The sequence below is a fragment of the Staurois parvus genome, unplaced genomic scaffold (assembly GCF_062004578.1).
Source record: "Staurois parvus isolate SC_StPar_1 unplaced genomic scaffold, SC_StPar_1.0 ptg000410l, whole genome shotgun sequence".
Classification (NCBI taxonomy): domain Eukaryota; kingdom Metazoa; phylum Chordata; class Amphibia; order Anura; family Ranidae; genus Staurois; species Staurois parvus.
This window is the reverse complement of record NW_028318206.1, coordinates 751827-765100: the sequence shown is the minus strand read 5'-3', so window position 1 is coordinate 765100 and position 13274 is coordinate 751827. Positions and strand designations below refer to the sequence as shown.

The 13274-nt window shown below is 44.1% G+C and overlaps 1 protein-coding gene across 1 annotated transcript in view; it reads right to left on the bottom strand.

The window, feature by feature from the left end:
* Positions 1-268: 268 nt before the first annotated feature.
* The window catches only part of LOC149455020 (astacin-like metalloendopeptidase), a 51555-nt gene continuing 38549 nt past the window's right edge, over positions 269-13274 (bottom strand). Inside the window, exons 8-12 of the mRNA XM_089686743.1 lie at positions 11894-12009; positions 7958-8168; positions 5272-5390; positions 3044-3266; positions 269-1005 (exon numbers count right to left, since the gene is read on the bottom strand). Of these exons, the coding sequence (XP_089542869.1) occupies positions 1001-1005; positions 3044-3266; positions 5272-5390; positions 7958-8168; positions 11894-12009 (674 nt within the window). The 3' untranslated portion in view covers positions 269-1000. The remainder of the gene's footprint in view (positions 1006-3043; positions 3267-5271; positions 5391-7957; positions 8169-11893; positions 12010-13274) is intronic.

Here is a 13274-nt window from a genome sequence, read left to right as displayed (position 1 = left end):
CAAAACGACATGAGGCAGTAATTGGTGCTAAAGGTGCTTCAACAAAATATTGAACAAAGGCTGTGAATACTTATGTACATGTGTTTTTTTATTTTTAATAAATTGTAAAGATTTCAAAATGAACTTCTTTCACGTTGTCATTATGGGGTATTGTTTGTAGAATGTTGAGGAAAAAAATAAATTTAATCCATTTTGGAATAAGGCTGTAACATAACAAAATGTGACAAAAGTTAAGCGCTGTCAATATTTCTGGATGCAGTGTAATATTTCTGGATGCAGTGTAACAATACTAGAGGTTAGTTTATTAGATGCTTCAACAGACTGGTTGAATTTAAATTCTTTTAGTATGAAGGCTTCAAGATCATGTGAGATAAAAATAGTCGAGGTTAGGTTATCAGATACTTCAACAGTCTTGTTGACATTAACTTTTTTATGTCAGATAACATTCTCAAGGTTGTGTAATTGGGTGCTTCAACAGACTGGTTGACTTTGAATCCTTTCAATGTGAAGGCCCCAGATTATGTCAGATAACATTCTCGAGGTTGGGTTATTGGGTGCTTCAATAGACTAGTTGACTTTAAATTCTTTCATTGCGAAGGCCCTGGTTTATGTGAGATTACATGTATAGAAGTTGGGTTATTGGGTGCTTCAACAGACTGGTTGACTTTAAATTCTTTCAGCGTGAAGACCCCTGATTATGTCAGGTAACATTCCCCAGGTTGGGTTATTGGGTGCTTTGACAGGCTGGTTGACTTTGAATTCTTTCAGTGTAAATGCCAGAGATTATGTCAGATAGCATTCTTAAGGTTGGCTTATTGGGTGCTTTGAGAGACTGGTTGACTTTGAATTATTTCAGCATGAAGGTCCTGGTTTATGTGAGATTACATTACTAGAAGTTGGGTTATTGGATGCTTCGGTAGCACTTGTTGCCTTTAAATTCTCAGTTGCATTAAAACAAGGTAGTCTGTTCCAAGATCATAATTCTCCATCCAATGATGTCTCACTCTGCAGGAAGAAAATAAATATAACCATTTTATCACATCAAAGATTGTTAGGGCATATTTGCAAGTACTATGAAACAATTTCCAGGGCCACATTACTGCTCAACTGGAATAAAACTGTCACAAAATTTTAGAGAGAACTATCAAAGGCAGTGAGACTAATTTACCAAAGCAATCATTTTTTATTTAACTCTTTGATATTGTGTTGAGTTTAAACCAATCATGAGCATAGGAATTAAAAATGATCTCCAGGCAAATAGCTAAATATACATATATAATATATCTAAAGAAGCTGCTTTATTTGTCAAATAATTTCTGTTTCTCTCCATCCAGTCCTGGCATTTTACAACTCTGCCACACAGCACATCCCTGTCTGGCAGGGCAGGAGACCTTATTTTGTTCTGTTGTAGTAAGTAACACTTAAATGACAAAGGTGTTGTTTGTCCTGCAGTGTTTTCTTTCAAATGCTGCTTTATACATTGATATACCTCCTTAGATCCAGTCTTGTGGGGACAGCATGGTCACCTGCTGACTTGGCACAATGCATAGACAGCTTGACACTTCAGAAAGACACAGAAGTTGAAACCAAAGCAATTTTATGTCAGCTAATTGCAGTAAAGAGGATGTTTTCCAGTCTTTTGAAGTGTAAGAAGACAATGACTATCCTAAGCCCTGTCTTTGACACAGTCTAAGGGAACAAAGATAAAATGGGAACGGTGTAACTATGGATGAACTAACTAGCACTAAAGAGGAGAAGAGGAAAGAGGAAGAAATCAGATAGTAAACAAGTTGTAGTGTCCCAAAACCTCCACTAGATGTCCGCATACTACTGAACTATAATAACACAATGCAGTTCAGTACAACACAGTAAAAGTACATGTAAGTGGGACAAAACAAGTAGCCTGTTATTGGAAAGTGAAAGGAGAAGCAGCAGACTGATGAGACATGGTGACGTCTCTCTATCACTCTGCTCTCACCTGCTGCCAGCATGTACCTTGTTAGCACATGAGCACTGCAAACCAAGATTCTTCTTTTTCTCTGAACTCCAATGTATAGGGAATTGCAAAAGGTTTATGTAGCACTACCCCCTTAGGAGTCGCTATAGATTTGGATCCCCCTATAATCCTGCACAGTCAAGCAACATGCATTTTTCACAGACTTGCATCCAGGAGATAATAACCAGTCCTTGAGCTTGTTTTTTTGGAATTTATTAGGGGAATTTGAACTTGGATGGGTTATGGGGTGCATGGTATGCCCAAGGGAATGGCAACTGAGGACAATCTTCCTGGAACTATGTACAAGTCTCTTTAAACAGCAAAATTCTCTTCTTAGGGAGCTAGCCAGCCTCTCTTAATGTACCACCCCAGACCCCAAATGCTCCTCTATCCGGGTGTCTGAAGAATTCCTGGACAGGGGATCCAGTGCCTGTCACTTTAAATGTAAGACAGTCCCAGGTAAAAAGCTAATCCAAATTCCCACTAGAGTGCTCCTTCCCCTTACTGGCTCAGGGAGTGTAGGTCTACTTACTTAGTCCTCTGCCTATGAGCTGATGGGTTGGTGGCTGCTCTCAGGCCTTCTGCTGTGCCTCTCCTTCCCTGCTGCACAGGTGGTCCTTGTTCTAGGGGCCAATGAGGTCCTGAGCTTTCCTCCTTTCCAGCACCACTCCCTGTAGGTGAGCGATTTCCCAACTGGGCCCCCTCCCAGGCTCCTGCACCTCAACCTTCTCTCTCCATCTTCCATCAAAACTCTCCTGCTGCTGAGCAGGCTCTCTCACATTTAAGTGCTGCTCTGGCCCCATGCCAAGCCTTCTGCTTGGTGATTGGCCAGGGTTCCTTAAGTGTGCAGGCCTGCCCTTCCTCACCCCTGGCCCCCTAAGAGGTCCCCCTACACATATACTAAGTCAAATTCAAGTATTTACACTACATTTAATTTAAAGATGCACTGCACTGCATTTATTTGTGTTTTTAATATCTGCCTGGGTAGAGCTGTGAAGAAAAAGTACACTTTAAAACCATGACTCCACGTCCCCTCCTTCTACTTACCCCAGCTGTATGTGACCCGGAAACCGGTACTCTGTACTGACTTGTCTGAGTGAAACTGCAACAACATCCAGTTGCCAGAGGACACTAGTGATGGCATATTCTTGGCCCCACAATACTTGTGCGATACCGAAGTGCCAGATCGAGAGCTGTCCGAGATGGACAAGTAATCATAGACACAATTACGGGAGGACTCCAGTGCAAAGGAGATGAAATTCAGCTGTACCTGCCAGTGAAAAAAAAAAAATGGTGTTTTCAAGGCAAAATATTCATGTGGTAGCATCTTATGAAAAAAAATGTATGTGGCACCCCCCCCAGTTAGGCTGCTAGGTAAATTTAATGGTTAGCTCCACCTGTAGCCAAGGGAGCAGTAATTGTTTGTTCTTGACTGTTCAGGGTTTTTACGGGCTGGGAGATTGATTGTTTCCCCCATCTCTGGTAGAAGGAAAATTCAAATAACCAGCCTGAATATTGATAAGGTCCTATCCAGTCCTTGGGAAGGTGTGCCCAGATGGTGGATGGGGAAGCTGATAAATAGTCTGAAGCTCTGGAGAGCAAGGAGAAGTTCCCAGCCTTAGAGGGGACTGTTGCCCCTCTGAGGCAATCCTTGGATTGTGCTGCCATTCTCTGAGGCTGCAGGACATCACCAAAGGGATCTGGTCTTGAGAAGAATTTTTCTCACTCAGTGGACCGTGTCTGGAGGAAGCTGGAAGGTGGCAGCTGTCCTGGGGACTTTGGGAAATGACCGTTAATTGATTCCCAGTGACTGTGTGCTTTATATTAGTCTTGATAGGGGAATCCCTTCTGCAATTTGAGTTCCACGGGTAGGGAGCCTTCCCCAGTGGCAGAACAAAATGATTACTGCTAATGACTGTAGCCACCGGTAGTAATCACATGCAAAAAATCTACCAGGCTGGTTGTACTGAGGTCAATTTATGGACCAGCCTGCCCATAGATGGATCAAATCTCAGCCAGTTCCTGCTTAACCAGCTAAGATTCCATCCATCTATGACTGGCTTAAGGTGGTTGCAAAACTAGAAGGTTTTTTTTTTACCTTAATGTATTCTATGCATTAAAGCGAGCTTCAACCAAAAAGGGGAGGTTCCACTTTAAGGACTGGTCCCACGATCCCCGTTAAGGATTGGCACCTTTGGGGAGTGGGGGGGGGGAGCGGGTACCCGAAATTGACAGGTACCCATTTCCACTTCCTCTACAATCACCTAGGTGATCGGAAATGGAAGTTGTCCTCCCCCCTGCCTCCCCGTAGTCTTCTGGGACACATGATAGGTTCCAGAAGACTACGGAACCATTCACAAAGTGCAGCGCTACTCGCACATGTGCAGTGGGCACCCAGTTCTGAAGCCGCAAGTCCTTGGGGAGGTGTGCCCAGATGGTGGATGGGGAAGCTGATAAATAGTCTGAAGCTCTGGAGAGATTGTCTTCCCGAGCAAGGAGAAGTTCCCACAGCCGTGTGCCCACACTGAAGATGCCGGCGCCAGGAACACAGGGCGGCCAATGGAACGGGCTGCAGGCGGGACACTGCGGGATCAAGGGACAGGTAAGTGGCTGTTTTTTAAAAGTCAGCAGCTACAGTTTTTTTACATTTGCACCAGAACTCCGCTTTAAGGTAAAAAAAAACACTTTCTGTGGTCTGCTCTCTCTCCAGCCCACCCTATACGTACCTGAGCCCGATCACAATCCAGTGATATGCACAAGAGCAGCAGCTCTCTTGGCTTTCTTTCTCCTCACTGGCTTAAAGACAGCAGTGAAAGCCATTGGTTCCTGCTGTTATCAATCACAGCCAATGAGCAGAGGTACTCTGTGTGTCTTATGGAAACACAGAGGCAGCTCAGGAGTGAGCACATGAGTGCCCCCATAGCAAGCAGCTTGCTATGGGGGAGCTTTGCAGGGGAGAGGAGCCAGGAGCACCAGCGGGGGACCCCAGAAGAGGAGGATTGAGGCTGCTCTGTGCAAAACTACTGCTCAGAGCAGGTAAGTATGACATGTTTGTGATTTTAAAAAAAAAAGTCATAGTTTAACAAAGACTGTGTATACGATTAGGACAATAGTTGAACTATTGGGAGTAATTGTAGAATACTGTGACACTAATGGATATGAAGACTAGCTGAACATAAAAAAAAAGAGTTTAGTAGTAGGAAGTACTGTAGCCAAGATAACTACTTGAAACATTTTTTCCTTTTTTGATTGCAATTTTTCTTCACTTGACTTACTCTGTGCCCAGAGGGTGCCATAATAGACCACATACAGTCGGTGGAAGGTAGGTACTTGGTGGGGTAACCCGGAGAGCTGACAGTTCCATTCTCCTTCGTTTGCATTCCACCACATGCCACTACAACAACAGATAAATATGCAGCATCATATACTGGTGCAGATGGTATGATGTGTGTATTAATGAGATCCATTTAAGTTTTTTTTTACAGCTGAGCTTCAGGCAAATATTAAAGATACAATTGAATGCAGCTCGGTATTCATTGTTGCATTTTTTGTAGATACAAGCAGTGTGATTACCTAAAAGTGACTTGGTATCAGCTTCTTGCAATCTGCACAACAGAACTCAGACAGGGAGATAGAGAAGCAGCACAAGGAGCCAATCAGTTATGCTGTAGTACTCATGTGCTAACAAGAAGCATACTGGTAGGAGGAGAGAGCAGAGTGACAGAGACATGAGCTCATCAGTCTGCTGTTTCACTGTACAGTCACCAGCTGGGGGAGCGACAAGATGCGCATTTGTGTGACTTACAGCAAGTACAGCAGAGAAAATCAAGTCTCCTGTTCTGCAGTGTCAAAGAAATACAAATCCTTTGGCAGGTAAATCAACTCTCATATACTGTCTATAATTCACCTGCATAATTAGTTGGATGCCTGGAGTTCAGCCTTGAAAGTAAAGCTAAATCCAAAAAGCTAAAGCCTAAAACTTCTGTTCCAATCCGGTTAGACTTGGTTTAGATTGGATGTCGATCAAACCAAGTCGATCAGCCAAGGTAGAAAATTATCAATGGGTTTTCACTCATCAAAAACACTGAGATGATTTAGTCACCAATCTGGTTTTATTTCAATCAACTGGATTGTGAGGTTGCCTGGTGGAAACAGAGATATAGTCATTAACTTATGATTGTCTCTTCCAGCTGTCAATTGTATTCTACCTTCCCAAGTATAACTGTAGCACTACCCTCTTGAGGGCCGCTGGATTTGATTTGGGTCTCCCTAAGCTATGCATGGCCAGGCAAAACGCATTTCCACACACATTCAGAGTCAATCAATAGTCCTTGAGCTGGTTTGTAGCTGTTTGTATTAAGGGGTTAACAACTTGGATGGGGTCCAGGGGTATATGGGATGCCTAAGGAACTGTAAACTCGAAGGAAGTAAATCTAAAAATAGCAACTGTCTCTGTTATGGAGCACTGAAGTCCCCTTGGTGTACCTCCTCAGACCCCAGCTGAATCCTCCTCTTCACTCAGATGACGTTATCCCTGAGCAAGAGATTCCAAGATCTAGCAGTTAAGTAGTCCTGGATGAGAACTAGTTAAGTATTGCACCTGATAGCCCTCTCCCTTCAACTGGCCCAGGAGGTGTAGGAGTACTCACACTGTCCTGTCAGCGTGGTGGGTTGCTAGCTGCTTTCAGGCCTTTTGCTGGGCTAGCTCCTTCCCTGCTGCTCAGGGTGTCGTCCCAAGGAGACTTTGGGCAGTGGAGATCCTCCTTTCCAGCAACCAGCCTGCAGATAGGCTCCCCTCCCTGGGGACCCCTCCCAGGCTCCACACTCCAGCCTTCTTTCAATCTATCTTCTACCCGACTCTGCACACTGCTCCCCAGGTTCTGCCACATTTAAGGGTTGTCCTCGGTCACCATGCCCAACCTCCTGCCTGGGGATTGGGCTCCAGAAGCCCTGACCTGTAGACAGTGGTGTATTTAGGTTTTGTGCTGCCCTAGGCAATACAAGAATTGTACAACCCCCCTCAGCAGAGAGAGCCTGCCACCAACCAACACCAGACACCCCCCCCCCACGGAGAGAGCCTGACAGTGACCAACAACACCCCTGCCCCATCCCTCCCCTACCCCCACCCGAAAGAGCCTTCCGCTAACCCCTCCCCCCCCAACAGAAAGAAAGACACTCACCTTCACAGCTCTGGCCATCCCAAGGAACAACAGTGGGGCTCTGCATACACCATCAAGCAACCCACAGCCCACCTGGTCCCCATGTCCCTCCTTCCGGAGACCAGTGCTGCCCCCCTAAAAAAAATGCCGCCCTAGGCAAATGCCTTGTTTGCTTTGTGGTAAATACGCCGTGCCTGTAGAGCCTCCCAGCTTGTCCTGAGGTGAATTCACTACCTCACTCCCAGGCTGACTCATACCAGGCTGCTACCCAGCTTCTTACTAACAAAAATCTGATCTAGTTTACCTAGAGGGTGTTACATAACATATTGGTTATGTTCCCTGTTCTCACATTCGCAACCACCCACAGCCAAATCGCTCTGTTCTCGCAAGATGCACAGAGCAGCCATTCATTCTGAATTGCATCCCCACGCATTTCAGCCTGCAGCATGTTTTCAACTATAAAAAGATGCCAAGGCAGAACTTTTCAGTAGGCTGGGGTTTAAGGGAAATACTGTGTATGATAACAAAACTATGAAAATATGTAGGTTGCCATTGTTGACCTTCTGAAAGCATCTTCTGTCTGCCTCATACTCAACCACTGGCTTCATGTTCCTGTCACTGACCTAGGACAAGTATACATATCGAGGGCTTTTGACTTCACTTGCTGCATGATTATTCCAGAGTAGTATCTTAAAGTGCTGAAGCTCAGACAGCATCCAATGGATTTGTCTCCTTCAACGTCATCAGTAAGCGTAATAAAAAAGTTACACCCTTTGTTCAATGAAACACTCTGAAACTCTACCTGTCTGATAGGAAGCTGTGAAAGTTGATGTTCCACCGCTTAAAAATTCCACGAACATCAGGTTTCCTGAGGACAAGACGGGAGGGAGCTCCTTCATCCCACAGGTAGTGTTCATTAGTAGAGGAGACATCTTGCCAGCCCCATCATACACCTTCAAAGAGTCCGATATGCAGCCAGGAGAGATATCAAAGGTTTGAAACTGCAGGAACACCTACATAGGAAAACCTTCATCAGCAATTCGATATGGTGCAATTGACAGGCAACCTAAGTGGGAACGAGGTTCTCGCAGCTGTTCAGAGGATGCCTGCTCAGCAACAATCTTGTGCTTCAGGATGCTGAAAATCCCTTATGTAGGTGTAAGTATACCAGGCCAATGGACTTACTCAGATATACAGTGCACAGCATAAAGGAGTACACCCCTTTTGAAAAGTAAAATTTTAATCATTATCTCAATGAACACAAGAACAATTTCCAAAATTTGACAAAACTGAGTTTCTTAGAACATTTGTTTAGCTCCTTACATGAAAGTAAGGTTAATAATATAACTTAGATTACAAAATCTTCAGTTTTACTCAAATTAGTTGATGCAAAAATGAATACACCCCACAACAAAAACTACTCCATCTAGTATTTTGTATGACTTCCAAGATTTGTAAGGACAGCACCAAGTCTAGGTATGGAATGTACAAGTTGACAACATATTGCAACATCTATCTTTTTCCATTCTTCAAGAACGACCTCTTTTAGAGCCTGGATGCTTTATGGAGAGTGATGCTCAACAAGTCTCTTCAGAATTCCCTATAGGTGTTCGATTGGGTTCAGAACAGGAGACATACTTGGCCACTAAATTACTTTCACCCTGTTCTTCTTCCGAAATGCAACAGTGGCCTTAGATGTGTGTTTTGGATCATTGTCATGTTGGAAAAGTGCACAAAAACCAAGGGAACAGAGTAATGCTAGCATCTTCTCTTCCAATATAGAGGACTACATCCATGAATTCATGATACCATCAATGAATTGCAGATCCCCGAAACCAGCAGCACTCATGAAGCCCCACAGAAGGACACTGCCAACACCATGTTTCACTGTGAGCAGCATGTATTTTTCTTTGTACTTCTCAAGTTTGCGATGCCATACAGTTTTTAACCCATCAGTTCCAAAAACATTTATCTTAGTCTCATCACTTCACAGTACAGAGTTCCAGTAGACTTCTTTTTCAGCATGGGCCCTGGCAAATTCTAGGTGGGCTTTTTTGTGATTTTTTTAGGAGAGGCTTCCTTCGTGGACAACACCCATGCATGCCATTCCTCTGCAGTGTACACCATATTGTGTCACGGGAAAAAATCACCCCAGTTTGGCTTTCTACTTGCTAACTGCAGTGAACTTGCATGGCGATTTTCTTCAACCCTTCTTATCAGAAGATGCTCATGTCGAGGTGTTAAAGCAGAGCTCCACCCAAAAGGGGAAGTTCCGCTTTAAGTCTTTGGCCCTCACTCCCCTTTAAGGATTGGCACCTTTGGGGAGTGGTGCAACCCCCTAAGACGATCGGAAGTTGTTCTCCCCCCTCCCTCCCTATAGTCTTCTGGGACATGTGACAGGTCCCAGAAGACTACAGGGCCATTCACAAAGCGTAGCGCCACTCACACATGCGCAATGGGAACCCTGCTGTGAAGCTGCAAGATGTCACATTCGGGTGCCATCTCTGAAGATGCCAACGCCAGGGAGAGAAAACGGCTGGTGAAACCAGCCGTGGTGAGGACACCACTGGACCAAAGGAACAGGTAAATGTCTGTATTTTAAAAGTCAGCAACTACAGTTTTTGTAGCTGCTGACCTTTATTTTTTTTTTTACTCAACTGGAACTCTGATTTAACTTCCGTGGACGTCCTGGACGTCTGTGAGATGGTCGCAGTTCCATCTTTGTTAAATTTTTGGATCAGTTTTGCTACAGTATTCTGACTGATAAGTAAAGCTTTTCTGATCTTCTTGTAGCCTTCAACTTTCTTGAGTAAAGAAATTATCTTCTTTCTCAGGCCTTGTGACATTTCTCTTCCATGTGGTGCCATTGCTGACAGCATGAAATGGGAGGGGTTTTCATTGTTAAGTAACGCCCTTTTATAATCAGCTGTCTGCTGGACACCTGTTTAATGAATAATTAGACTCACCTGTAGTTGAATTCTTGTTAATTAGGATTTTGTTGTCTAAAATTTAGCTTTGCTCCTAAGACTTTCATTGGGGTGTATTCATTTTTGCAACATGGTCTTGAATTAATTTGTTATGAAAAATACTTTTTTGTGTGTGCAAATTAATAAATCTTGTTTGCAATCAATGGCCCGCATTTCTGGGAGTATTTTGTAGTAAAGTGTCCCATAGAAAATGTTTATTCTGAAAGGAAAGGTTTTCTGAGAAATCTGTTGCGGTGTACTTATTTATGCTGAGCACTGTAGTTACCAACATTTCAAAAAAGTTTCCAGTGACATCTTTGAAGGTCTTGTTCAGTAGGTTCAGGAGGGCAAAATATAGGGTGGTACCAGGGCACAGTACTGTGGGGTCAGAAGAGCAAGGTACAGGGGGGCACCAAGGTACAGTACTGTGGGGTCAGGAGGGCAAAGTACAGGGGGGCACCAGGGCACAGTAGTGTGGGGTCAGAAGGGCAGGGTACAGGGGGGCACCAAGGTACTGTACTGTGGGGTCAGGAGGGCAAAGTACAGGGGGGCACCAGGGCACAGTACTGTGGGGTCAGAAGGGCAAGGTACAGGGGGTCACCAAGGTACAGTACTGTGGGGTCAGGAGGGCAAAGTACAGGGGGGGCACAAGGGCACAGCACTGTGGGGTCAGGAGGGCAAAGTACAGGGGGGCAGCAGTCTATGGTACAGAAATTATTTCCTTCACATACAAAGTGGCACAGGGAAGATGCTTTGACAGTATCTACCTGTTCTAAAGCGTACATGGAGGGCTGTATTTATCCACATGGGGATGCACAGGTGTTCTGTGCATCCCCATGCAGACAGTTTCATTGATGTTGATTGGGATGCAGCTGCTGCTCCCAATCTGACATCCATGCAGCTTCATGGCCCCGAAAGCCGACAGTATGAGTTTGGAGACCCGCACCTGTGCCCACATGGATGTCAAATAGGGAGCAGGGGCTGTATCAGTGCAGCTGATGCATCCTAATTCAAATCAATGGGATTGACTGAACAGGGATGCATGGAACACCTGTGCATCCCTGGGTGGGTACATATAACCCCACTCGGGTATATGCTGCAGTATGCTCCATGCATTTTTTCAGCCGTGTTTGGGGTCTTAACAGACCACTGATGTCTCTTTTTTGAGACAGAGAAAGCGACTGGGGACATAGAGTTCTCAGTCCCTTTCTCTGTTATCACATGCTGCAGATGTATATGAAGCACTACTGTATATACAGAGAAGCCTATTAATTCACAAGCTGAAGCATAGTAAACAGTTTACTATGCTTCAGTGATTAATGAACACATGAGTGATCGGTACCGATCACTCACTGTGTTCATTCAGGAAGTGGCTGGTAAACATACATATGTACTGTCACTTTTATTTACCTTTTTTTTGTGTGTGAAACAAAAAATAATGAGACTAACAAGTTTTTCACTATGTCAGGTCCAGATAGTTGAAAATAGCTTTTTTAACCTTCAGGAGCCATTACAGGCCATTGCACCCTATAAAAGACCCTTTGCCTTCACCATTGATCGAAATCATGTAGCTAAAATGGTAAAAGTTTGCCATAGCTTCCCAGTTTTAGATGAAAATTGGAGGAATTGAACACTCAGAGTTGTACGTGTCTCTTTTGTCATATAATAACATATTTGGACCCCCTTTGATTTTGGAGTGTCTAGGAATGTACAAAACAATATAAATTTCCACCTAGTATACAACAGCAGTTTATAACAATTATCCTAAATACCTTGTTTGTAGGGACCCGAATGAGCCACACACATTGTGATCTGTTCTGATTGTCCGACTGCACATATCCTGAATGCAAAGATCCTGATGGATCACAGAGAAGAGAACTGCAGACATCTGCAAATCAGATGGAGAAATCAAAAACGTTATTTATTAGAGAATACTTGACCTCATCCATAATCTTCCTTTATACTAAAGTTATCATCATCTTTCTTTGAAAACCAGCTGAAATTACAGATAGAACAGTAGAACAGTTTGTGTTGGAAGCTGAAATCAGACTACAAGAGAACCAGACATAAAAACTGGCAGGCGTCCATCCAAAAAAAAAACTCATTCATTTAGATCTTCCTCCTGTAGCACTACCCCCTTAGGAGTCACTGAGTTTTGGGACCCCCTAAAGCTCTGCAAAGCCTGGCAACAAATATTTTCTTCCACATTTTGCACACTAGAGACAGTAAACATTCCTTGAGCTTGGTTTTGTTGTTTTTTTTACGGGGTTAACAACTTGGATGTGGTCTAGGGGTATATGGGATGCCCAAGGAAACTGTAAACTTTAGAAATGTATACATGAAGTCAGGCCAGAACACACTTCAGGTGAGTGGATAGAGAGACCAGAAAGCTCAAAGCATAATCTCTCCTAGCACAGAAAATGATCAAATCATACATACACTATATTACCAAAAGTATTGGAACACCCTTCCAAATCATTGGATTCAGGTGTTCCAACCACCTGCATAGCCACAGGGGTATAAAATCAAGCACCTAGGCATGTAGACTGCTTCTACAAACAGAATGGGTTGCTCTCAGGAGCTCAGTGAATTCAAGCGTGGTACCATGATAGGTTCCCACCTGTGCATTAAGTCCATTCCATGAAATTTCCTTGCTACTAAATATTCCACGGTCAACTGTTAGTGGTATTATAGCAAAGTGGAAGCAACTGAGAACAACAGCCAACACCCACGAAATGGTAGGCCACGTAAAATGACAGAGCGGAGTCTGCGCATGCTGAAGCACACAGTGCGCAGAAGTCGCCAACTGTCTGCAGAGTCAATAGCTAAAGACCTCCAAACTTCATGTGGCCTTCAGATTAGCACAACAACAGTGCGTAGAGAGCTTCATGGAATGGGTTTCCATGGCCGAGCAGCTGCATCCAAGCCTTACATCACCAAGTTCAAGGCAAAGTGTCAGATGCCGTGGCGTAAAGCACGCAGCCACTGGACTCGAGCAGTGAAGACATGTTCTCTGGAGTGACGAATCATGCTTCTCTGTCTGGCAACCCGATGAACATGTCTAAATCTTGGCGGTTGCCAGGAGAATGGTACGTGCCTGACTGCATTGTGCCAAGTGTAAGGTTTGGTTGAGAGGGATTATGGTGTGGGCTT